The 27,008-nt window shown below is 52.8% G+C and overlaps 1 protein-coding gene across 6 annotated transcripts in view; it reads right to left on the bottom strand.

Annotated features, from left to right (window-relative positions):
- Nucleotides 1-27,008, bottom strand: part of PLEKHG4B (pleckstrin homology and RhoGEF domain containing G4B) — a 78,457-nt gene that overhangs the window by 31,774 nt on the left and 19,675 nt on the right. For all 6 annotated transcript variants that reach the window (XR_009353662.1, XM_059173528.1, XM_059173530.1 and 3 more), the window contains 5 exons: nt 14,862-16,035; nt 10,763-10,957; nt 10,094-10,217; nt 6,224-6,317; nt 937-1,023 (listed from right to left, as the gene is read on the bottom strand). Coding sequence is in view for 5 of the 6 variants with exons in the window: in XM_059173528.1 (XP_059029511.1) it covers nt 937-1,023; nt 6,224-6,317; nt 10,094-10,217; nt 10,763-10,957; nt 14,862-16,035 (1,674 nt within the window). In the remaining variant the exon portion in view is untranslated. The remainder of the gene's footprint in view (nt 1-936; nt 1,024-6,223; nt 6,318-10,093; nt 10,218-10,762; nt 10,958-14,861; nt 16,036-27,008) is intronic.

Below are 27,008 nucleotides of genomic sequence, written 5' to 3'. Positions count from 1 at the left end.
GGGTGGACGGTGGGCCAGATGGGGGATGGTTAGGGCACTTGGGAGGAGCACTGGGAAAAACTAAAAATAGGTAAAATTAGATTGTGGGATGAGTTGCATCATTCCATGCATATACTAAAAATCATTGACACGGTTTGATAAATGATTTGTATGGGACATGAACTATGTCTCAGTAAAGTTGCCTTTGAAAAGAAAGAAAGAGAAAGAAAACATCTAGACTATCACTTCTCGAAATTCCAAAAAGTAAAAGTGCAATAAAGAGTGAAAAACAAAAAAAGACCTATGGGGCAACATCAGTGTGTGTAATCAAAATCCTAGAACAAGGGGAGAGAATGAAGCAGAATAAAACATTTCAAGAAATGATGAATGAAAATTTCCTGAATTTGGTGATAGACATAAATTTAAACATTCAAGTTCAGCCCAACCTAAGAGGATAAAGATAAAGAAAACCACGTCACGTTCTAGTCATTTTGATGAAAAGAAAGAGAATATCTTGGAAGTAACCAAAGGAAAATGACACATTTTCGATAGATGAGCAATCACGTGAACTACAACAAACTTTTCGTCAGAAACTGTGGAGGCCAGAAGACACCAGGAGACACCTTTAAAGGGCTGGAAAACACACGAAGGCCTTCTACAAGCCAGAACTCTGGGTCCAGCCAAAAAACCTTTAAGAATGAAGGCAAACTAGTTTTTAGATAAAAGAGAAAGAAGCAAGAAGAGGTAGAGAAGAAAAATCAGATTTTTAAAAGTTTTCTGTTGCCGCACTCTTGAGGGTCCTGCAGAAACTGAAGGGATCGGGGATGGGCTTTCAGGCTCTTACTTAGACGGATGAAGCACGAATTCACACCAAGTTTTTAGGATGTTTTATCTCATCTACTTCAGTTTGTGTATCACCCAGAGTCATACCTACTCCTGAGGGTCTAAAGCCACTACCTGAACTGCTCCATCCTTGTCAGGCCTAAATCCCGATTCTTTATTCACCAACAGCACAATAGTATGAACTATGGGAGGAGGCGTGTTCTGAAATAAGAAAGAAATACTGATTAGCTTTCTAATATTTAACGGATTTCATGAAATTGTCTAACTTGACGGATGCTACTTCTGCTTTGATATTTTCCCCAAGTACCTCAAAGGTATAAAATGTAACTGCCTTTGCTCTAAATGGACATTATTGGACCTTATAATTTGACCAATAATTGACATTATTTGACCTTTTGCATGTAAATTTTTAGTGAAAAGTTTGTTGGTTATAATTTATGGATAATAAAATGCACCCTCTCAAATATAGAGTTCTCTAAATTTTGACAGAACTTATAGTCCTGGAACCACCATCACAGTCAAGACATATACAACGGTTCAGCAGCCCCCAATTTCCCGAAGCTGCTCTGGCAAGCCCCCCGGCCTCTGGCAGTTACTGATCTGTCTCCTGCGTCCATAAATTTGCCTGGTCCAGATATCTACACACGGCCTCACGCAGCACAGGCTGCTTTCACTTAGCACAGAGCACCTGCCACTCGGCCGAGCCGTGGAGGCTCCTGGTTCGTTCCTTTCTACGGAAGAAGTCCCCGGCCCGCAGGCATTACAGCTCCCCCACCGCTCACCCCACCGCTAGAGGACGTCTGGCTTGTCTCCAGTTTGTGGCAACTGTAGGCAAAGCCCCTCTAAACTGCATGTGAAGGTAAACATCTAGCGGTAGGATTGCGGGGTCTCATGGCAAGTGTGTTCTAACTTCTGAAGAAACTGGAGTGGTTACGCCACTTGCATTTCCAGGAGCAACACTGAGCCCTCGCTACGGGCAGGTTTGGTGTGCTACCTCATTTTGGTTACAAGTTGTGTTTCTCCAGTGATTACTGGTGTTGAACGCACGTTTCCATGCTTCTCTGCCGTTCGTATATCTTCTTGAGTCAAACGTGTTCAAATCTTGGCCGTATTTCCTTGGGCTGTTCACCTTGTTGCCGAATTCTGGGATTTCGTGTATTTCAGACACAAGTTCTTTATCAGATCTGTGTTTTGCACACATTGTCTCCCAACTCCTGGCTTGTATTTTCATTTTAGTGACAGTGTCTTTTGAAGAAAAGGTTTCAAAATTTTGATGAAATCTACCTTATCATGGTTTTCTTTATGGGTCACGGTGCTGCTGTCACAGCTGAGGCATCTTAGCCCGACGAAGGTCCTGAAGACCTTCTCCTGTTTCCTCCTGGTGGTTCTTAGTAGCGCACACAGGTCTGGGACCCACTTGTGATTTTTGTGCACAGTATGAGGCATGTGCTCCGTATTGGGGTTCCAACCCTGTTTTGTTTTGTTTTGTTTGGACATGTTTTTAAACTTTAAACAAACCTCCTTGACTTCTGTTTGCTAGATTACATTGAGGTCATTTCACTCAACAATAAAATTATTTTATTTTCATAGTGCTTGCTTCTTCACTCATATTTTCTAAAGCTTTAATTTTTAAGTTTCTTGTAGGAATAAGCAGACTTTAGGCTTTTGGTAATCCCCAATATCGATCCCCTATTTGACTGGATAGGCCTCCAAAATAACCAGTACTTAATTTGTATTAAATTAATCTTATCTATTTACATTTTTGTTATGTGGCTTCTTATGAATGACATTCCACAAACATTCATTTCATGAGTCATAAACATTCATTCGATGAGTAAAAGCCATAGAAAACCATAGAAAAAGCATTCCTGCTTTTTATTTGAGTCATTTTCTATTTCTCTCACTCAGTTTAGGTTAACTCTTCGGTTATTATGAATTAAGACTACACGGTTTTGTGAAGTGTTTCGTATTTCTCATATATCCCTACTTGAGTGATTTTTACTGGTAGGACTTGTTGCTACTGCGGAGGAGACGGGTGTGAATTTTCAGACAAGTGAGAACACAGTTTGTGCCTCAGGACGAGCGTTGTATCAGCGTGTAGAAGTTACGTGCTGTAGGTGGGGGAGGGATAAGTAATTCTTAGCATTTTCTTCCACCATGAAATGAAAAAAACCATCATTTCCTTTTCAAGATGTAAATCTTATGTATTGGAACTTTAATGATTCAATAAATTTGAAGTATCGTCACTGGAGGCAGTTAGGAGATTCTATTGTTTGCCCTGTACAGAAAAATTTCACGACTTCCGTGTATTCTTCAGAAATAAAGCTGAAAATGGAAGCATGACCCTTAAATTCGGCTTATTTCCGGGTACCTGGCTCGGGTTACAGCTCCTGTATTGCCTGAGCCAAACCCGGGGTGGTGGGAAGCCTCCCCCTGCAGGAGGCCCCAGACCTCAGGGCAGTCTGGACATCGCACGCGGAGGAGGGAGAAGACTGGATTCCCGGCGTTCCGTCGAAGACCCACTTGCAACAGAAACTGAAAGATGCAGCGGACGCCTCTCCCGCTTCTGCTCTGGGAGAAGTGTGGGCAGAGAGGGACTGTCCTACTCAGGGCTCATTCCACCGCGTGGGACCCGAGTGGCCCAGGGCTTAAGGAAGCCCGAACAAACAGAGGGGCTAGGTGTTCTCACCCAGGAAAAAGGTAGGTGGTTCCGTGGGCAGCTGCAGGGCTCAGAGGCCACGCGTGCGGTGGGCCGGGGTCTCGCACACAAGGGCATGGGTGGCTGCTAAGCTTGTGCATCAACAAGGAGGGCTCGGGCGTCGGTCTTTGGGGCTGGACACTCAATTTTCAAGTTTTTATGGGATGCCCAAGAAGTCGAGGCCACCCCAGTCCTCTGGCTCCTGGGAATTCCTGCAAAGCCACAGACGTGCCTCAGTGTCCCAGGTCTGTGACCTGTTTGCACATGACACACAGAGCACGGCACGGTGAGGAGCCCGCAGGCAGCTGCAGGCTTGGCGCTCTTCCTGGCCCGCCCGTGACCTCGCATGAGGCCAGGGCCACACAGGGCCCTCGTCAGGGGGTGGCGGTGGTCACCCTGACCTCCACACCAGCCCCACGTGGGACATTGTCGTGCGTCTGCCTGGGTGTCTGCCCGAGGTCCTCGAGCCCCGCACGGCGAGAGCGGCCCCAGCCCGGCCTCCGTGGCCTCCCCGCGCCCGGGCCATGCAGCGCAGACCACAGACCGGAGGGGTCTGGTGAGGAGCCCGTGGAGCCCAAGGCACCAGCGCCACCTGCTAACCCAGGAGCACCTCGTCCTGGGCGCAGCAGCGAGTCCTTGCATTCCCGGCTTCCCCCCTCATCTGAAACTTGTCCAGGGTGGCCACGGCCACTGTGGCCACGGTGACCAGCAGGAGCGCCATCCGGGGCTGGCAAAGGGTCTGGGGAGAAGCGAGTGCAGGGAGCCTGCCCACCACTGGCTGCCCCCGGGGCTGAAGGCGTAAGGAGTGAGGAGAGCAGAGCAGCGGGGAGGCCGGGGGAGGCCGAGGAGGGGCTGCTCCTGAAGGCAGGGTCCGTGGGGCGTGCCCGGAGGGTCGGGAGCTGTGGATGCTCGAGCCCGGCTGACGGCCACACGCTGCTCCCAGCGGGCACGTAAGGCAGATGGAATGGTTTCCAGAATCTGGTCACAAGTTCTGCTTGCAGCTTCAAAGCCACTTAAGCAACAGCAACAATTTAGTTCAGCTTCAAAGGCAGAAACAAGTTTTTTTTCTCTGTGTTTCCACAAGCTGCTATTTCTAGGGAGCCGTGCGGACCGGTGTGCGATGACCGGGTTAAACACCCGCTCCCGAGCAGTGTGCGTCTGAGGCCCTAACAGCCCTGCGCCTCTGTCCCCCGAGGACGCCGTGACCAGGCTCCAGATGGAAGACCTTCCTCCCGCAGTCACAGGACTCTGAGGAGCCCTGCCATCGCCCAGCAGCCCTTCCTCCTTGGAGCAGAGCGTCCTTCAGAATCCGTTTGAAAATCCATCATCCCTACTTTCCCAGAAGGCTTCCGGTAACTTCTGTCTTTGCTGCTCTATGAAACTGCACGTGGCTAAGAGAAACCAGAATCTCAACAGGCGCTCAGAGCCCACGCGGAACATGAACATCAAACCGGACGACCTCCTGCTTGCCGACGTCCGAGCCCAGCGGCTGGTCGAGAGCAGGGGAGGAGCTTAAGGGGTCTATGCACCTTCCAGGTGTTCCGTGGAAACCGAGTTTCGGCAGGTCAAACCTGTCGTGCCGTGTTCAAGGCGCTAACTCAGGCTTTCCTCCTGCTGAGAGCCTGGCTCGGCCTCTGAAACGCGGACTTGCGCACGGAGGGCCGCTCCGAGGGCCGCGACGGCACCGCTGGGTCGGCCCCTCCTCCTCGGAGTCCGCTCCTTCGCCTCTGTGTCCGACAGGAGCTGCCCCCCTGCCAAGTGCCCTGACCGGGATGCCTGCTCCTGCCAGCCCGTCCAGCCGCCGCGCCCCCACCTCCGCCTGCCCCCCAGCCCCGGCCCCGTGCACCGCCTGCCTGCCTGCCGGGGCTCTTCTCTCCCCACATGCCGCTCTCCGGTGCACTGACCGCACTACCATCCGGATGGGCCTCGACCTCCACCTCAGAGTCCTTCCTCGAAAGAACTTCCACGTGGCGTCCCTATACATAGGAGCCTGGACGGAGCCTGACGGACGCCTACACCTTTAGCAGAGACCCAACAGAGGGAACAGGCGTTCACTGACGGGGACGGGGGACCTCGGACTCCAGCACAGCGCTTGGCCCATGAAGGCCCCTGTGTACACACGTCTGAGGGAGCGAGAACCCTCTCGGGCGCCCACCTGGCCCTGGGTCCCTGGAGCATCCCCGGGGGTGCCTTTCTCCCTGTTCCAGGGACTCCCACTTCCCTCTTGGTTTTACTCACATCCCCAGATCCAGGTCAGGTCTTCCCAGGGTGACGCAAACCTGCCACACCCTCCCTGGACCTCACCGCAGAGGTGGGCAGGTCCGTACCTGCCCCACGGCACCCACAGCTCCATCCCTGTCTGAGGAGGCGCGGCGTGAACCCCTGCATGCTGATTTCCTTGGGCACCAGATAAGGACTACTGTGGAGGGGAGAGGTCCTGCCGGCACAGCCTGGTCCTGGCTGACCCGGAAGGTCTGCAGTGACCACGCAGGAGAGGACGTGCCCGGCCCGGGGTGGGTGCCCACGGTGGATGGGTGAGAGCCCAGCTCTTCCTCTGCTACCTTCCACGGCCATGCTCGGGACCCTCAGCTCAGCCCGAGAGTCACACTGGGGGTGAGTCCTGGCACGGCTGCGCTCAGCTGCTCCTGGTCATGAGAGAGCCCCATGCTCGGTGTCCTGAGGACAGGAGTCACCCAGACTCACCTGCAGCGCTGCCAGAGCCTGGAAGAGGGCAGGGGCAGCTGGACCCTCACGAGCGTCCACCACGACGACCAGCCCCAGCTCCCGCACCTCCTTCCTGGGGGGAGAGATGGTCAGCGTTAGCCACTGTGGGTAAAATCCCTTCCACGATGGGGGTCTTCATCTCTGGGTGAGACGCAGCCTCGCCCACATGCCCTTGGCTCCCCCAGTCCCCAGACACACATTAGTCTGCTGCTTGCCGAGGTGCCGAGCTGCATACCGGGTGCGGACAGGGCAGCTGGGGTCATGCTGGGGGCAGTCGTGTCTGATGGCCGCTCCAGCAGGGGGGCTGCTGATGTCCCTCCCACACGGCCCCGTCGCGCGCGGAGGCCCTGGTGCTGTCCTGGGCTGGGCTGCTTGTTCGGGCTGGAGCACCACGGGGACCCTAATCTGATGGGCCAGCACCACACGTGGCCGGTGGGTCTCAGGACTGCGGCCCAGACCCGTCCTTCGGCTCCCCACGTGTCCGGAGCAGGCGTGGGAGAGCAGAACATCCTCTAAAGGGCAGAAGGCCGCCAGGTTCTTGCGACACCGCCGCATACCAGCTCTGGCCCTACTGTGATCACGACCGTATGCTTCCATTCTAACCGCGGCACGGTGACCAGCTGGGGCGAGGTGGCCTGTCCAGCCCCACCTTCCCGGAGGGACGGGTGCGCCGCCTCGGCCGTGTGCGTGGGGGCCGGGCTCGGACAGACAGGCCCACGCGCTCTGGCCCGCTCGCACAAAGTGAACGGAGCCGCGGGTCAGACCAAAGCCCCATCCTGACCGGGAGGGTGGCTGTGCCCCCCAGTGTCGGAGGCGACCGTTCAGGGCTGTCCCGGAAGGGGGGTTTGTTTCGGGGAAGCTAGCGTCGTAAGAACGGCGAGGAGGCTGCTGTTCGGACGTCAAAGCCAGACCAGAAAAGGCTGGGAAACGCCCCCACTCTCCCCCACAGCTGGCCAGCGGTGCGTCCACGCCTCCCTGCCACGGAGGCCGTTCTGGGACCCGCGTGGCCCGGAGCAGGCCCGGCCGGTGCTGTCAGGACCTCGGCACGATCTGCGACTTCCTCCGAGGGTCCCGTGTCCCTCCCCCCCACCGTGACCTCCCCCTTCTAACTCTCCTCCCACTGCTCCCCCGTGGTCTCACGGTCACCCTGGCTGGTTCAGCTTGGGACGTGACTCCCGGTGCTCCAGACCCGCACATCCTCCTCCACCGGCCCATCCACTTAGTAGCTTTGCTGAAGGGGATGGCCACAGAGTGAACGAGGCCCCCCTCCATGAGGGCTGCTTCCCAAGTTCAGAGACAGTGGACACCCCCCACCCCCTATGCCGGGCGGGTGGAGGGGAAGCCCAGGACTCGGAGTTCAGCTAGCATAGGATCAGACAGGAGGAGATGCCCCAGCATGGCCCCCCCAGACCAAATTTGCTTCTCTCCACCTGTCGCCTGTGGGGGATGGAGCTGGCTGGCCTCCCCGGGCTCCGCTGGGGCCCCTGGACACGGTCATATCTGCCCTAGACTCCCTGGGCCCACATTTCTGCAAGAGAGCCACGCCGTGTCCCTGGGTCACCTTGGCTTCACCACCGGAGGTCTGCGTGGCCTTCAAGCCCGGGGCCCCCCACCAGCTTGGCCCCGTCTCTCTTGCCTCCTGCTTCAGGAAGTGACCGGCTGCAGCTCTGTGTGTGCTCTTCCTCCTGCTCAGAATGTCCTTCCTGTCTTGTCTGCAATCACGTGTGTCCCCCAGGACACAAAGTACCCCCGGAGGCCCCACCCCTGGCCGAGGCTGCAGCCCCTACCAGCGCTGGGGGCTTGTCTTATGCTGGGAGATCCAACAACTTGGGTTCCCATGTGTGTCCCCTGGAGGGCAGGAGCCACAGCCTGTTCTTTCTGTTCCCTCCTATAAGTGCTGGATGGACGGATGGATGTCAGCCAAGACCCATCTGACTTCAAGATTCCGAGTATCTGAGAGTTTGACGGCAGCCTGTGTACTAGGCAGGCTCCCAGGAGCACATGGCTCCCTGTGACGCAGCGGGCATCACCGGCAACCAGACGTGGCTGGGCACGCCCCCTCGTAATTAATGACGACTCCTGGGGGACTTTGTTCTGGCAGCCGAAGGCCGGTGTCCAGTCCCAAGAGGAGCCGCGGTCAGTCAGGGCGCTAACAAAACCCCTGTGTTTCGGGGGGAAATAAGCAGCTGACCAGGAGGCTCCTCTGTGAGGTGCCCAAGTGCCTGAGGGCGGGCCAGGCTCCTGCTCTGGGCAGGGTGGGCGATGGGCTGAATTTCCTGTGGGAAAGGCAGAGGGCTCCAGATCCAGGGTCAAGTCTTGGTCTCCAACCCCACAGATTAACGCCACTGCTGGTGTTCGGCTGTGGAGTGCAGAGGACAGCACTCAGTCCGGCAGGCCGGCCAGGCCGAGCAGGCAGAAGGGTGTGACCTCTACAGACTACAGACAGCTGCCGTCCTGTCCATCAGGGCTGCTCTGCACGTCTGCCCTGAGGTCATTCTAGAGCCTCCTGTGAAAGGAAGCCGTTGATAAACCGAAAACGCCTTTATCTTCGAGCTTTGGCATTTACTTGAGGCTGATAAGTGGAGACAAGGATGAATCTGTATTTTTTCCGGGTATTTCTTTATATTTTGAAGTCTGTGCTGAAAGGCAAGTTTGAAGCCCCAGGCTCATCCAAGGCAGTGAAACGAGAGCCCTCAGAGAACAGGGAACTGAGCTCTGGGAGAGGGTGCCGGGGAGTACACTTTCTTTCCCTCCCTAATTGTTCCCACATGGAATCTGCCTACGCTATTTCGGAGGAAATCCCAGCAGCAAGTTCACGTGCCGCAGGGAGCACAAGGTCGCGTGCGATGAGGCATCACTAACGTGTTCCCACGTGAGCCCTTCGTGTCGCTGAGGGCACCATGGGCTGCACCGTGAGGACGGCGCTCTGGACGTCCGTCTTTGGGCTTTACGCAGACGATCTCCGATCCCTCTGACACAGCTTTGGGACAGCGGCTACATCTGGTTCTGCGGAGGACACGGGGACGGGGGAACACCAGCTACCCGCCAGGAAGGGTACAGCTGGGCTCTGGAGCCAGGCGTGTGATTCTGGAACCGAGCTCAGCAGCTGGCAATGCTCCCTCCGCTAAGGGCTGTCTCCATCCAGCACCTCGGGGACTCTTGGTCTGGTGGCCACGAGGGCCGTCCCAAGCACGCCTGCGTCGGATGGGTAAGTAGTATGAAAGAGCTCACTGCAGCCGCCCTCGACTCCTGCTCTCCTTGCTCTGTCCTCGGCCCACGAGGGGCATCTGAGGCCCTGCTCTGGTGCACACTTGTTCCACACGTTGTCAGGCACGAGCCAGGTGGTGTGCTTTCCTAGAATCCCACGTCAGGGAGGACAGCCCCTCGTAAGAGGCTGGCATGTGTTCTTCCTGGCCCGCGGCATCGCCTAGCTAAATGTGAGAGTCACTTAGCATCAGTCAGTCTTTGCTGCTTCTGGGGACCAGGTGCTATCACTTGTGTGATTTCTTGACCCACTGATTCTATCCGTTAGGTCTTTATCCAGAGAGAGGCAGAGCATTAAAGATGTACAAACGTAACACTTACAGCAAGTGCTAACCAATGCAGAGCAACACGCACCTCAAGGCTAGAGTGTGTGTGACCTCGATTCAGTGGGAGAGGTCAAGGTGAGCAGGAGGAGAGGAAGGCATGCAGGGAAAAGACAGCAGGAGCCCGAGAGGCAGGTGGGAGCCTGCTGACCGTGCCACGGGGGTTCCCCAAGGCTGCAGACAGAGACCCTCGCGTGAGGACATGAGCTCGCACCGGGTTACCCCCAAAGGTCTGAAAGGTGGGAATCTGGCCCAGTCCCACCTGGGGATGCCATGGAAGTACAGCAGCAGGCGGGTCAGCTCGGCGCTGGAGGCGTGTCTGCTGGACCAGAGCGGGCCCCTCGTGCAGACCTGCACCACGGCCCTCCCTTGGTGGTCTCGGGTCCCTGCAGAAACAGAGGGCGTCATGAAGGGGCAGCCCCCATGGGGATGTGCATGGCTCCAAGCTTGAGAAGTACTGAGCGAGGGTCTGCAGACTGCTGAGGTCTGGTCTTAGATGTGAGATCTGCCAGGAGAGAGGGCCTGGCACTCACCTGGGCAGGTGACAGCTATGTTCTCCTCAAAGGGCAACTGTGCACTGCTATGGCCTGAATATTTGTGTTTCCCCCAAATCCTTACGTTGAACCCTACCCCGCAGTGTGGTCATATGAGGAGCTTGGCCCCTGGGAGGTGCTTACGTTACGAGGGAGGAGCCCCGCGAACGGGACCCACTCCTCTTACAAAAAGACCCCAGAAGGCCCCCCCCCTCACTCCTCCCACCATGTGAGGACACAGTGTAAAGGTGTCAACAGTGAACCAGGAGGAGGGGCCCTTGCTAGAACCCGACTGTGCTGTCCCTTTGAACTTGGACGTCCAGCTTCCCGAACTGGAGAAACACACGTCTGCTGTCTAGAAGGTGCCTCTGGCCCCTTGTCACTCCTGCCGTGCTCACCGGGGAGGGCGAGGAGCCCCGACTGCAGGAGCTCCCGGCTGACCTCCAGCACCGGCCTGGGCATCTGGCTGGGCACGTCTCCCGCGCTGGGCGGCTGTCCTCCTCCTTCGGGGCACAGTGGCTCAGGCACATCTGGAATCCAGCCAGGATCGGGCCGACGGAAGGGGCCGCTGTCTGCGTCGGCACCAGCAAGACCTAGTCGAAGACAAAGGGTTTCTCTGGTTTGAAGGCAGCTACTCAGCTTGCCACAAACACCAGGAGGAAATCGTGTGTGAAGATACTGGGTCCCATGAGAACTAGTCCCATCTCTGGTGGAAAACACCTGTAGGACGGGCGCATTCCTGAGCAGTCGGGCAAGAATGAACACATAAAAATGGAACATTCCAGCGGCACCAAGACTGCTCCCTACGTAAACACTCTTCAGGGAGAAAATTTTTATACTGAATAATGTCATCCTAATTTATTTTCTCACACAGATTTCCCAAAGAGTGTCACAAATATATCCACAGGGGGTGAGAGCACCCTGAGGGCAGGCAGCAGTTGGGGTTGTGTTGCCCTCACCCAGGGTGGGGAGACCGGGATCTCCTGTGCCACCCTGAAGAGGAGGGCTCATGTGTGTGCACCAGCTTAGAGGAGACAGCAGAGGCCCAGGCTTGTGGTCGGCCGCTCTGCCATGCTTCTGCGCTGCACTCACAGGGGATGAGCCACACGGCACAAGAACGAGCAGATTCAACCCCAGCCTTGCAACGCCCAGGGCCTGTGTCACCCCAGTGAGGGGAGGGATGGTCTTGGCCAGAACTGGCGGGCACCTAAGACCCTGTGGGTCCCCTGAACCCACCCGGCTTTGCTTTCCTGTCCTTAGCCTCTTCCTGAACTTACAGGCCTCAGGTCTTTCAACTCTGTCAAGGGCTTTCTCATTCTAGCTGGAAACGCCAGAAAAGCCCCCAGCATTCTGTATAGTTATAATCTATCTATATCTATATGTCTATTTTAAAAACAGCTTTGGGGTGTCTGGCTGGCTCAGCCAGTTACGAATCTGACTCTTGATCTCAACTCAGGTCTTGATCTCAGGGTCATGAGTTCGATTCCCACCTTGGGCTCCACACTCGGTGTGGAGCCTGCTTTAAAAAAAAATAATTTTTAAAAAGATTTTGTTTATTTGAGAGAGAGAGAATGAGAGTGAGAGAGAGCATGAGTAGAGAGGTCAGAGGGAGAAGCAGACTCCCCCGATGAGCAGGGAGCCCGATGCGGGACTTGATCCCGGGGCTCCAGGATCATGACCTGAGCCAAAGGCAGTTGTTTAACCAACTGAGCCACCCAGGTGCTCCCCCAAAATAATTTAAAAAATAAAGTAAAATAACTTTATTACATATATTTTACGTATAATTAAAGTCACTCATTTCAAGTATATAATTAAGAGGATTTTAGCAACTTTACCCAGTGGTGCAACTATTACCGCAGGTCAGTTTTCGAACATTTCTATCCATCTAGAAGGGCCCCGCCCACCCCTGGTGACCACCTGTGCTCTTTCTGTCCTGGACCATTCACACAAACGGAAGCAGACAGGACGGGGGTCTCTCGCGTCTGATGTCTTTCTCTCAGCACAACTGCTTTGGAGGTTCACCCCTGATGTCCCCGGGGTGAGTGCCATTCCTTTCGTGGGTCTCACCCCACGGTCCCTTCACCAGCTGATTGGTTATGCTGCACAGTATCCTTGAGAATGAATATTTTCATGTATGTTCACGTAGTTTCTAGAATACATCAGCACTACTGGTAAAATTTTGGGGTGCCCAAGTGTTCTACAGTTTTAATTCTGCACCGACCTCAAGCTTCGTCACATGGACGCGGGAGCAAACAACACATTCATGCGAACTTTTCTTATTAGACGGCTTCCTAGCTGGGGAGGTGATTCATGGGGCTCTTCCTGGATTCAGCTCACAGACCCTGGGACAGGACAGGAGCGCTCTGAGGTCCCTCGGGCTATGGCATTGATGTGGCCGGGAGGAACAGCAGTGCCTCCTGTGGCTCATCGAGAAACAGCTGTCCAGTCGCCACGGGATGAATGAATATGATATCCTTGAAATGAACTGAAATGTCACATATAGTGTTTTGAAATTACATTGATTTTATGTCAAAGAAGAGACAAGGCAAAGCCTCGGGAGCTGGAGCAAATCGGAGTAGAGGGAAGTGAGTCAGAGCAGGAAAGAAGCATCTGGAACGGGGAGAACCCGCCGGGACCAGAACCAGACGGAGCAGCAGCAGCCGCAGGAACAGGGGCCTGTGCTGCGGGGGAGTGAGGAGCTAACGTCTGTGCTGCGGGGGAGTGAGGAGCTAACGGTTGCCTGCTCAGCCGTGGCTTCGGCAGGATGCTCCAGCTCAGGCATTTCCTCAAGTTGATGAAGACGGGAGTTCTGGGGCCACGCCACAGACTGCACTCCAGGGACAAGCGTGTGTCCGGGCAGCCAGGATGAAGGGGAAGGTCTGTATCCACAAGCCCCTGGCTACCCACTGGGTGACCCATCTGCCGAGGCCTCTGGGGCTGCCGTCCAGCTTCTCAGGGGTGAAAGCACTGTCCTTGTATCCACAGGACCCCTTCTTCCATGGCTCCGGGGAACCCACAGGAGGGGCCAGGAGGGGCCGGTGGGGGAAGAATGGATCTCCCAGGAGGGGGACTCCCCACGCCAGGAGAGGGAGATGAGGCTTCACTCCCACCAGCCCGCAGGGCTCACTCATGCGTGGCTTCTGGAGCTGAGGCGCAGCTCATCGGGCCCCCAGAGAAATGACTACTTGAGAATGCCACGTCTCAGACGACAAGACCCCCTGACACACAGGGAGCCGGCAGGCTGAACCTGGCTTCCCCACGGTGACACTGGTTTGTACGAGAGAAACCCACCGCCTCCTGACGCCAGGCACCTTGGGCACCGTCCGACCGCGTGTCCCGTGCTGCTGCCCTGTCCAGGGACACGGAGCCTGCATGTCCACGGACAGCGCCTGCACGGTGGGCACTGCTCCCTACAGAGACTTGTACTCGACTGCGTTTCTGAGTGAGGCTCACGGTGAAGACACAGGCTGTCTCCTCACTGACACAAGCTGCGGACGTGAGTTTCCCCGGTGTCGTCTGGCGTTTTCTCCCCAGTACAAACAGGAAAGCTTCGGCCTTGGAACAATGTTCAGGGAGTCACCGCTTCAACTCCAGCTGCAGGGGTGAGTGTTCTCAGAAAGTGCCAACCCCAAGCCGACAGCTTCACCGCAGAACTTCTGTGGTGTTTCCGTACTGCTCTGTGCCGTACGGATCCCGTCAGAATTTCAGGCCGGGGGCTGGCACCCTCGGGAGCAGCAGGCCCATCCTGGGCTGTGAGCCAGGGCCCCACTGGCCCGGACGGGCAGGCCGGATGTCGCCCACCGGCCCCGCCCCTCCCGGTGCCAGGAGCAAGGCTCACCCCCCCCCGAGGCCTGTTCTTTCCGCCTCCGAAGTCCCTGCAGAAGTCCCTAACCCTCCAGAGCGACACGGGAGAGACCTCCAGCAGGAAGGGGACAGTCCGGCAGGCTGTGCGGGCCGCCAGGGTCTGTGCAACTCGGGGCTGGTGCTGGTGACCACAAGCATCCAACGTACTCAGAAAAGGAGCGACCACGCAATGTGGCAGGGGGAGCGGTGACCCCAAAAGGCCGGGTCTGCCCAGAACCTGTGAGCATCACCTTACTTGGAAAAGGGTCTTTGCAGGTGTGCATGATGAAGTGGACGGCAGACGCTGAACCCAAAGCTGGGTGTCCTCGTGAAAGAAAGGAGAGGAAGGCTCGATGGAGAGAGACGTGGGCCGAAGACGTTTGGGTCGGGGGAGCCCTGCGGCTGGAAGGACCCTTCCCTAGAGCCTCTGGAGGGAGAATGGCCCTGCCAGGGCCTTGGTTTCATCCTGCTGGCCCCAGAACCAACGGGAAAGGTGTCTGAAGTCACCTGGTCTGCGGTATTTGCTGTGGCAGCTACAGACACAGAGCACGTGTGGACGCCCTTTCCAGTGGTCCGTGTGGTTGGGGACATGGGGGGGGAGGGGTGCGGGGGCAGGGGTGGGGGTAGTGGGAAGGGCCGGGGGCTGGACCTTACCTGGACTCTGGGCCCCGGAGCGGGGTGAGCGGCTGGAGCGTGCGCCTCTGGTCTCCTCGGCCTGTCCCCCTGGGAGCTCTCCCAGCCCGCTGCCGACTGAGTGGTGAGAGGCCCGCCGGGCGTCGCCTCGCCGGCTCCTGAGGGCCCTGTCCCAGGACCGAGACCTCTGGGGAAGGGTGCTCCTTGTGGCTCCTGGACGTTTTTCCTGACTTGGGATCCCCGTGGAGTCTCCCCAGAGGCTGGGCGTTTCCTTTGGGGCTGGGCCGGCTGCTGTCCTGGCCCGCGTGGTCTGGGAGCCGCAGGCCTCGTCTCCAAGGGACTCTTCAGAACTGGAACCCAGGGGCATGGGGTTCTGCAGCGCCTCCATGTAGGACGTTCTGAACCAACGTTTGCTCTCCACGCTGGCTGGGTCCCTGGGCAACCGCCTTCTGGAGCTTGGGCTGCCCATGTCCTCACAGACAGTGAGGGATTGGGGGTTGTCCCTTTTGTCTGTGGCGTCCAGGCTCCTGCTTGGACCTTCCCGGGGGCCCAGCTCTGAGGGCCCAACCCCTACGAGGCCTCCGTTGGAGCTCCCACACGGGATCCGAGGGCCTTCACACCCAGCTCTTCCTGGAGAATGTTGGAGGCTGGGCTGGTCACTGCCAGGGTGCCTTTGGCAGTGGGGCAGGGCTGTGGTGCTACTGGGAGGGGTGGCCTCCCGGGGACGGGTGTTGGCCACTGTGGACGCCGGGGCCAGAGCTGTGGAGGGGCTTTGTGGGGGCGGCCACTCAGGCCCAGGACAGCTGCAGGGGGGTGGGACAGCTCTGAATGTAGGTAGAAAGATGGGGTCTGTGACGCTGCTCCACGGGGTGCGGAAGACGGCGGAGCCTGAGGTCAGCAAGCAGTTTTGTAAGGGGACACTGGTCCGCTCCCCGTTCAGCCATTCCAGGAACTCTCCCGTGAAGACGCAGCCGTACATGGCCTCCGGGACAGTGACTTCCTCTGAGCCCCGTCCAAGCTGGGAGAGGCATTTTAAAACCAGCCTGGCTGACCGCTTCCGCCCTGATGTGACCTGCAGGTAGAAGTCCCCGGGCCTGAGCCTGACTCCGTGGAGGGACGTGAGCTGCACCACCACCTTCTCACGGACGCACAGCGGCCAGCCTTCGTGCACGAAGATGAGGCCTGTGTACCTGGCCTGGGACGAGAGAGGGAAGGTTAGACCTCTGTTTTGGAGCTCCCTGTGGGAGGCTGGGGGAACGTGGGCTGCGGGACAGGAGAGAGAGAGCCGTGGGGGACCGTCTAGGCGGTCCCAGCACAGGCAGCTGGGGGCTCTGGTGAATCTCTCCTGGGAGCTGTCCCCACCCGGGGGAGGGCTGGGCCTCGCATTCTTTCCTCACCAGCCTCAGGCTGACCTCCACGGCCCTTCTGGCTTTCCCAGGCACCCTCAGGCAGGCTCCCGGGAGGAGGGCTACTTTTGGAATCGCAGGGTCGGGGGGCACCATGAGAGGATGGTGGGACCCGTGTGGATACCAACGATATTGGCTGTAGGCTCCCGCCCAATGCGATGGGGTCCTTCCCCTAGTGCGAAGGGGCCCGGGAACTTTGCAGCTCGGCTGTGGATTGTGTGGGGCAGCTGTGAAGCACATCTTGGAAAAGAACCTGCTGTGGAAGAGGTTCAGGCTGCAGGACTAAGGCAGACACAGGCAGCGTCTGACAGGGGCGTGAGAACGTCCAGCAGCCTGGGGAACAAGGTGCGGGACCCCTGACGTGTCGGGGACCGCACCTGCAGGTCCCAACCTGGGACCACCTTCTCCCGCACCAACTCAGTCACCACACACCCTGCTTCTCCCCACTCCAGCACTCTTACTGCACAAACATTATTATTATAATAGAGGAGATGAAAAAAAGTAGCCTCATTCTGATCCATCTCAAGCTCTGTGGCTTCCCTTTCCCTTGTGTATGCACGACACACTCCTCTAACCCGCGGGAACGACCCACACATGGCCCCGCAGCCCGCCCTCACCGCCGCGGGCCTGCTGGGGCTCGCCTGTTCTCTGTGGTTGGGGATCTACCGTGCTGCTAGCTCTGTCTACCCTAAACACTAAATGCAGGCAATGTCCCCTGATACCATCTCTTTTTCCTTTGAATTATTGTTTTAGGAAACATTTCTGGGATTAGGGTTAAGGATAAAAGATCACTAATGTCTCTCCTGCTTCTCGGCAGTATGACTACTCTGCCACCCAAAGACCCGCTGCCGGCAGTGACGAGCCAATGTGACGGCGTCACCAGGGCTCCTTGGCCTGAGGCTTGCCACCGAGGAGTCTCATTCTAAATCAGTATATAGACTGTAGATACTGTTGTTTTAATTTGCATTCTGATATGTTTCTTTTCCGTAAAGCTTCTGTATGTATTTTTGTTCCTTTTATGGACTGTGGGCTTGTTTTTGCCCTCTTCGTGTTGTGAGGTTTTTAAAAAAATTTAACAAAACAATAATTTTTTTGTCCTCACCATTAGCAAAAGTTTGCCTGTGTTATGCATTTACTTGTTTTGTAGTCATGTTCCTTTCCTTTCTATAGAAGCTTACGTTTTACACAGTTGAATTTCTTGAATTCTGTGATATCTTTTCTTTCCTTACAACTTAAGTGTTTAAAATCTTACCAAAGGTTGCCTCTTGCATTTATTTTATATGAGTTTGCCTCAGAGTCGAGGTCTAGAAAACAGTGTTTTCATCCATCTGGAGTTGGAAACCATGCCATGAATAACTGTATGTCCCCAAGAGCCAAGGCCTCGTCACCGGGGTTCCTGCCCCGCACGCCCTAGGCCGTACTAAGGGGTCACCGTCCAGCCTTCTGGGAGCCCACGGCGGGGCGGGGGCAGGGTCCGGCAAGGATGCAGCTTGTACTTGCCAGGCACCTGGAGCCATACAAGTACATCTTCTGTGCCATCCAGAATGTTCAATGAAATATATTTTTGAATCCAAAATGGTATGCTCTAGTGGTGAGTTTCCTAACACTAAGTTAAAAACTGAGAAAACACATGATACATATCATGTAAACACTTCCAAATATGTATAACCTTATCAAAAAATAAAAAAAAGCTTATTCTTTCAAAAAAATTCCAATTTTCAAACTGCAAAATAATACCTGTGTATTGCAAAACCTGGAGGGCTCAGAAACAATCCCCACATCAACCCCCAGAGGTCAGTGTTGGTGACATTTATGTGTGTTTCGTGTCATTATTTTCCCCGTGTATTTCTAACGGTCCCAAGCCCATCACACACGTACGACAGTGCATGGTAGCAGCATTTCTTGTGCTGTGAGAAACTCTTCACACAGACCGTTGTTAGATACATACTCCCCCCTCCCCCAGCGTTTTGCTCGAATTAAAACACCAAGCCCATTGCTGGGACTGGAGCCCCACCTGGGGGTCACATACTTCTGCAGGATCTGAGGCCACAGAAGTTGAAGGGTGTGGCCATGTGGGGCACCTGGGAGGCCCCCTGGGGCACACAAGTGTGGCCAGTGTCCTTGCTGTGTGACCAGAGCCCACCCCATCCTGGACACGAAGGTCCTGGAATCGTCCATCCCTGGGTCTAGCAGCGATGAGAATCCCAAGGGCCACCATGGAGAGAAGTTCAACTTGGGCTGTGGTCTAAAGGTATGCAGGGGCCCAGGAACGAGCTTCATGACAAAAAGTTCTGGAAGCAGAGGGTCCAAGGCCAATGGTCACTGGCAGGGGCCCCCTTCTTGGAGGTTCTGCATGGACTCAGCGTGGAGAATGTGGCAGGGCTGTGTAGCTCTGGCACCCCCCATCCCGGCCTTTCTTCTGTCCAGATCCCACAAGGCATGGCTGGAAGAAGCCTTGTGGTGGGGGTGGTGCCGCCAGGCCGCTTGGCTCTGCTCCTTGCCCGCTGCGACCACGCCGGAGTGGAGCTTCAGCCCCGGCAGCAGAGGTTCCATTAGGCGGCAGGGTGCCCAGTGTCTGTTGCTGGCACCGTCAGTCCCCGCCGTGGGATGCAGATGCCGTGCCATGGCCTTGAGCAGCTGACTGGGACAACGTGACCATTTTCCACCAGCACGCCGCACGCATCATGGCATCGAACCTGACCCCACGAGATCCTCTGGGCCTCAGGTCACAAGATGCCTGGTGACAGCGATGGAGAGGATGAACCCGCCCAGCGAAACGGGAAGGAGACAGGTCCCACGGCCGGAGCAGAGGCTCAGCAGAGGCTCAGCGACCCCTTCAAGAACCAGGTGCTCTCGTTTCAGAGCCGCTGTGTACCCGTGTTTCATCCTGGTGCTGGTCACTGTACCCGAGCAGGGTGAAGTGGCTTCATGTGTGCTTCCTTTCGAGGGGACACGCTTTCATAAGCATCTCAGCCCAGCAGACATCTCCTTATCTGTCGCTGGCAATAAGGGAGCCAGTGACCGCCCCCGGTTACAGGGCATGCTGGGAAGGTGGAGGTCTCTGCCGTGGGAGGCAGCAAGAGATGTGGGTCGGAGTGACCATAAGCTGCCTGCCGATATGCGTCTGCACAGACGAACAAAATCAAGCATCAGAGAGATGGCTGCTCTGGGTCTCATAGAACTTGAGACCCTGCATCGTCCTCCCCCAGAGCCTGTGGTTTTTACCCCTGTCCAGGACTGCTGAGCACAGCCACCCCGACAGTCCCAGTGCAGGCTGATGAGTGGTGAGCGCCGACTACTGCGGGGTCGCAGAGCACAGAGATTCTGCACAGGCTCGGTCAGGGGCGGGAGCTGGAGAGCAGAGCCGTGGCTCTCCTGGCCTGTGAGAGGTAGCAGGACTTCAGCCAGGTGCCAGGGGACCGGAACGGGGAGGGCGGGCCCAGGGACGAGTGACCGTGGGCATGGTGCACGGATGGATCAAGGCTCTCTGGGTTTTAAGATGAGTTTGTCTCCAATTGCTGGGAAGTCTGGAGGAGAGAAGCTTCAGACCTGGTCCAAGTAGGGGCCCCAAAGCTGTCCCTGGCGCTCTGTTTCTCTCCCTTGTCCCACTTGGCTTCGCTGGGCAGACAGGCCAGGTCAAGGTGCAAATCCTCCTGCCACAGGAAGAGAGTAGCAGGAGGATTTCTTGTTCTCGGCATCTTGACACGAGCCCGCGAGCACTAACTGGGTGTCTCGGGCCGTTCAAGCTGCTGTAACAAAAATACCATAGATGGGGTAACTTTAAAAACAGAAATTTCTTTCTCACTGTCCTGGAGCCTGGGAGTCCAGGATCAAGGTGTTGGCAGGTGTGTTGTCTGGCCAGGGCCAGCTTCCTGGTTCAAAGATGACCAGATTTTGCCATGTCCTCGCACGCGGCAGAAGGAGCAAGGGTGCTCTCTGGACAAGCATGAACGCGGTTGACTGAGTCGCTTCCCAGAGGTCCCACTTGGTAACGCCATCGCTGTGGAAGGGAGGTTTCACCAGACACGTTTCGTGGGGGACACAAACATTCAGTCGTAGCACGTAGATCCTATACCCATACAGACATCATGTGACCCTATAAGTAACAGTCTATTTCTGGGCTCCCTCTCTGTCCCACTGGCTACTTGGACTCTCTTGAGATTCCGCAGGAATTTTAGGATAGAGTTTTCTATTTCTGCAAAAGACATTGCTGTGACTTTGAGAGAGATGGCAAACAGTGTTGCCTAACGCTGTTGAACAGTGTTGAACCCTCCAGCCCATGAACACAGGGTCTTTCTATGTCTCAAGCCTTCCTGTATTTTCCTTCAGCAACATTCTGCAGTTGTCTGGATACAAGTCTTTCATATCTTTGTTTAAATTTATTCCTAGGTATCTTACTCATTTGGAAGCTATGATAAATTATTTTTAGTTTATTTTTGAAAGAGTTTATGTATTTATGAGAGAGAGAGAGCGCGCGTGCATGCACGTGAGCACAGGGAGGTAAAAGGGACACGCAGACTGTGCTAAGGGGGGTGCCTGACCTCACAACCTTGAGATCATGACTTGAGGTGAAACGAAGAACCAGAGGCTTAAATGACCAGGCATCCTACTTTTTTTAAAGAAAGATTTTATTGATTGATTGATCGATTGATTGATTTAGAGAGTACCTGTGCATGAGCAAGGGGAGGGGCAGAGGGAGAGGGAGAGAGAGTATCTCCAGTAGACTCTGAGCCGACTTGTCTGACAGTAAGACCACCACCGAACTTCCCATGTGTAATGGAGTATCTTTTCCCGTCAGCCTTTGGCTATTAAGCTCCTAATGGATATGATTCCTAAACGCCCTCGCCCATCAGCAGGTTCCCTTTTCGTTTTGCCGGTTGTTCGCTTCCCTGTGCAGATAGCTTCTTATTTTGATGAAGTCCCAATAGTTTATTTTTGCTTTTATTTCCCTTGACTTAGGAGACATTCCTAGAAAAATGTTCCTATAACCTGTGTTAGAGAGATTACTGCCTGTGCCCTTTTCTAGGATTTTCACAGTTTCAGGTCTCACATTTAGGGTTAGGGCCAGAGAGCTTCACAGGCAAACTCTACCAAACCCTTAAAGAAGCGTTAATCCCTATTGTTCTCAAATTAGTCCAAGTAGAGAAGAGGAAGGAAAATCCCCAAATTCATTGCTTGAGGCTGGCTTTATGCTGACTCCCAAACCAGATAAAGGCACAACAGAAAGAGAGCTACAGGCCAATATCTTGGATATTGGATGTAAAAATCCTCAAGAAAACACTAGCAAACCAAATCCTACAATACATTAAAAAATACCTTTCACCATGATCTAGTGGATCTATTCCTGGTTGCAAGGGTGGTTCAATATTTGCAAATCAACCAACATGCTACACTGCATCAGTGAGACAAAGGATAAGACCATACAATCGTTTCAGTAGATGCAGAGGAAGCATCAGAGTAAGTACAACATCTGTTCATGATAAAACCCTCCAGGGAGTAGGTGTAGAGGGAACAGAGCTAACATTACTGGTGACAGATTGAGAGCTTTCCCCCTAAAGTCAGGAACAAGACAGGGAAAATCCAGTCTCGCCACTGTAATTCAAGGTAGCACTGGAAGTCCTGGCCACAGCAGTCAGACAACGAAAAGTAATAAAAGACATCCAAATCCATGAGGTAGAAGTAAAGCTGCCACTATCTGCAGACGACATGACACTACATATAGAAAACCTGAAAGACTCCACCAAAAGATGACTAGAACTGATAAATGAATTCAGTGAGGGTGAGGGATATGAAATCAATGTACAGAAATCTGTTGCATTTATATGCACTAATGATGAAGCAGCAGAAAGTTAAGAAAACAATTCTATTTACAATTGCACCAAAAACAATATCTAGGGATGAACCTAACCAAGAGGTGGAAGACCTCTACCCCAAGAACTACAGAACGCTGACAAGAGAAGTGGAAGACGACACAAGGAGATGGAGACATCCACGCTCATGGTTTGGAGGAACAAGTATTGTAAAATGTTCACACTACCCAAAGGGACCTACACATTCAACACCGTCCCTACCAAAACACCAGCAGCATCTTTCACGGGGCTGGAACAGTCCTAAAGTGTGTGTGGAACCACAAAGACCCCGAATAGCCAGAGCAACCTTGAAAAAGAAAAACAAAGCCCAGGTAATACAGTTGAGACTTCAAGCTCTATTACAAAGCTGTCATAACCAAAACAGTGTGGTTCTGGCACAGAAGCAGATACATAGATCAAGGGGACAAACGGAAAACGGACCACTGCCATTCACCATACACGCACATCGACTCCAGATGGCTGAGGACCTACATGTGAGGCTAGACTGAGATGTCTTACGTTCGGTTTCTTCCCGTCTGAGCACGGATGGTCCTTCCCCGTTACGGCTGCTCTTCCTTTGCTCTCCCCGTGGTCTCGGTAACTGGCTCTGGGCGTTCTCATGCAGAGTTTAGGAAGTCATTGTCTCTCCACGATTTAGTTAGGTCTTTGTGTATCAACAGCTGTCAGATGGCTTTAAAGGAAAGGATAACTTTTCTTTTATGTAGGATTTTTCTGGTTGGTTTTAGCAGCAGGAAAATTCTCACACACTTCTACACCTACCTAGAAACAGGGCTCACCCGCTGACCAGCCAATTTCCTTTGTTATCCTCTGACCCTTCCTCTACTCAGGAGTACACGTACAATTTTCCAAATGTCAGGGTGGTGTTGTTATCACTGATCTGCAGTTTTATCGCACCGGTCTTCCCACAGCCGTCCTCTGGATTTATTGTCATCTACGACTAATGGCCAGTTCTGGTCAATTTCAGTAAATGCACAGAATAAAAGTGCAAGTTCTCTAATGTTCTCTAGTTTTATACACTCTTGAAGTACATGTACATCTCCGAATTGTAAAATTTGACCGGAACTTTATCAATTTTGGAAACCATTCCACGTGTACTTGGAAGATGTGCACTCTAAGATTTAACTTTATTTTCCTTATTGTGGTCCCTGCCTTGCTTCCCTGTGTCATGCAAACATTCTACTTTTATAACTTTCTGACTACTTTTAACTTCCCCAGACATTTTTTGAGCCAAACTGTGATGAAAGAAAGTTACAAATAAGCTAATGAGTGACTCTAAAGTGACTGTATATCTATAAAGTAACTATATAGTAACTCTAAAGTTACTATAAAGTAACAAGTGACTCTATATCGATAAAGGGAAGGAAGAATGGTAGTTGTTGGAATATTAGGTTAACATGACAACTTACCTTAAAATTAATATGATTAGTCTGCTCTCTAAGCTACATACTCTGACAATAGCAGGTGAACAGATAAAAACTGCCTTGATTTATATTAACTAAAATATGTTTACATTCATAGTTGTTGAGATAAGTTCATTTTCTCCTATGTCATACACAGGATCAAATTTTAATTTCTTTATTAAAGAGAAAAAAGCACTACAACTATACAAACGGTGAAGATAACACTAAGTTTCATTTTGTGCTATTTGTACTTGGAAGTATGCACTTATATTAAATAGTAGTATTGTTCATATGGGCTTTTCAGAAATCAGCAATTTTGTAAGTGGGAAGGGGGATGACTTATGATTAAAATGAAAGGAAAAAGAAACTTAACAGAAGAAAGAAGGCAAAACATTAGGTCAAAATAGGTTTCAAAACACAACTTTGAAAGGGGACAGGCATTTTTGTTCCCTGTGCTGTGGGTGATCTCTGTTTCTTATCAATCAATACCCTTTAAATTTGCAAAAGGTACATAATCTCAAAGGAAAATATCCTCTGCATAGACTACTTCATACAAAGAAACAAATCTAGGACATCCTTGGTCATTTCTCGACCATGGTCATTCTAGGTTAAAGACTTTCTAAGAAGACGCCCAGGTGTTTCAGTTGGTTAAGCAACTGCCTCCAGGTTAGGTCATGATCTCAGGGTCCTGGGATTGAGCCCCGCATCGGGCTCCCTGCTCAGCCGGGAGTCTGCTTCTCCCCCTGCGGCTCCCTCTGCTTGCATGCTCTTTCTCTGTCTCTCTGTTAAATAACATAAATAAAACCTTTAAAAAATTCCAAAGAATTTAATAAATCAAAGTAGTCCAGTGATAGTTTTTTTCAAAGCCCTACTTCAGTATCAACGGAGTAATAAAAGGTATTGATTAATAAAGATCTTACACCTTTTTTGAAATTAAATACTACTTATTTAATTTAGGGAAGCTCTTTTATCTGAGCTGTACAAAGACCTACTAACCCTATGGAAAGTCCTCATACTTGGTGCCTAACACCGTCTGCACTCTTACCACTGTGGTATAGGAGGTAAAGGACTCCTTTTCTCCCTGAAAGCGTAGGGGGTAACTCTGTATACATTTCAAATGAGATAATTAATAAACTGTGCTACTTTTTTTTTTTTTTTTTTTAAAGATTTTATTTATTTATTTGACAGAGAGAAATCACAAGTAGATGGAGAGGCAGGCAGAGAGAGAGAGAGGGAAGCAGGCCCCTGCTGAGCAGAGAGCTCGATGTGGGACTCGATCCCAGGACCCTGAGATCATGACCTGAGCCGAAGGCAGCGGCTTAACCCACTGAGCCACCCAGGCGCCCTAAACTGTGCTACTTTTAAAGTTTCCCATATTACAACGGGGCACACAGGGCTGTTTCAGATTGCAGCTGTTTTCCAGAACTCTGTAATCAGTGAATATTGTCAGAGCTGCAGCACGGAGCAGGAGGCCTCCCGAAGACTTGGTATCGGGGGAAGCCCACGTTGCTGGACCCACTGAGAGAGCTCCTGGGTCTTCTCAGGCGTGGACAGCTGGGCACAGGCGTCTTGCAAGTGTCATTCACAAGCACATGATCAAAACACTAGCCAAACCGTGTCTCCATTTCTTGAGCTAAATCCTCCATGTTTTGTAGATCTTCACCCTTGAACTTCAGGTCCACAAAGTAGCCTGCGATGGTCTTGGCATTTTTCCCAAGATGGCTTCCTACAACTCATGTTCGACGGCTTTATAACTAGGATGCAGGGCTCAGTTTGTGGGTTCGAGTTACCTATGTCCCTGACACAGATCGTTCCTTCCTGGAGGACTGTTCGGGCAGCACCCACAAGGCTGACCCACGGGTGGCCTCCGTACTCACCACACAGGGGCATCCTGTGACCAGACACGAGCACTTCTGGCGCTTCCTTTGACACAGAGTGACCCTTATGTCCGCTGCACTTGATGACTCTTTTTAGAACACAGAGTATGTGGCGCAGGACTTTAACTTAAGTTAGGCTTAAGTTCCATGAATTACCTTCTCAGTTCATTTACTCCAACACCAGAAAGTCTCATAGGTGCCATGAAGCAATGCTTGTCTGAAGGGTGCCGCGGGTACCGGACCCCTGCTCGTGTGGGGAGCCCAGCGCACTGCAGCAGCCACTGACCCGCACACCCCAGTGCACAGCTCAAGATCTCGCTTCCCAGCAGCTCACCGCACTATCAGTAGTTTTAAGACTGCCTTGAAAACAACCAACAAAAAAGATATCCCAAGACCTTTTTCCTCCAAACAAATCTATGGCTTTAAAGCAATCTTAGTCAAAACTCCTAAGAAGTTTTGCATAAATCAACTGATTCTCAATTTTATATAGATATGCAAAGAAACTAGAATAACTAAACAATTTTAAAAAGGAAGAACAAAGTTTTTGGCCTTGGAGACCTTACAGCGGCTGATTTCAGGACTCACTATAAAGGGTCAGTAATCAAAACCATGTACTGGAGGAAAGAGGAAAGGTCAGTGGAACAGAACAGAGTCTCGGAACAGATGCACACTTGTACTGACAGTTCATGTTCAACAAAGTTGCCTGGGTGCCAACGGAGAAAAGATGGCCCTTTCAACAAATGGTGTTGAAGCAGGAGGATAGACATAGGCAAAAACAAACTTGATGCTTACCTCACACCATATATAAAAAGTAACTCAAAATGGATCTTAGGCCTAAAAGAAAGTTATTAGACAGGACACAGAAAGCAAAAAAAAAAAAAAATAGAGAACTTCATCACCATTAAACACTTTGACTCTTCCAAAAACAATACTAAGGAAATTAAAAGGTAAGCCACAGATTGGGAGAAAATATTTGCAAACTATATATATGATAAAGAACTTGTATCCAAAATATGTAAAGAACTCTGAGAACTCACTGAGAAGATGTTGCAGACGCCTGTCAGTGAGCGCCCTCCTTAGGTTTCATGCCTCACCCCAGTCCTGGCTCTTCCAGACAAAAATCTGCTTTTGTGACCTTATCTATTTGGAATTATCTGATTGGATATTAAAAAAATACATCAAGTTATTTTAATGAGGAAAAAGAATAAATGACAATCCAGTGTTTAAGATGGATAAAAGATTAGAATCGACACGTCACAAGGAGGGTATACGAAAGAAGTCCAGGAAGAGAGACGTCACGTCTGCAGCTGTCACCGAGTTGTAGACCATACCACGACGTTGCACGTGACACCCCTGCACATGTGACGGGGCGGGTGGAACTGAAGAGGCTGACAACAGCAGGTTTGGGTGAGGGTGCCACGCACCGGAAGCTCTCCACAGCCCCTGATGGGAGTGCACGATGGTGTGGCCAGTTGGAAAAGAGTTTCGAAGTGGCCCAGCAATCACACTTTCTGCTATTTACCCCAGAAGACAAGCTCACGCAGATTCCTGTACGCAAAGGGTTATGGTGATTTTATACATAATATTCTAAAACTAGAAGCCACCTAAATGTCTA

The sequence above is a fragment of the Mustela lutreola genome, chromosome 5, assembly GCF_030435805.1.
Source record: "Mustela lutreola isolate mMusLut2 chromosome 5, mMusLut2.pri, whole genome shotgun sequence".
In the NCBI taxonomy this organism is placed as follows: domain Eukaryota; kingdom Metazoa; phylum Chordata; class Mammalia; order Carnivora; family Mustelidae; genus Mustela; species Mustela lutreola.
The sequence above is the reverse complement of the archived record's forward strand: the minus strand, read 5'-3'. Positions and strand labels throughout refer to the sequence as shown.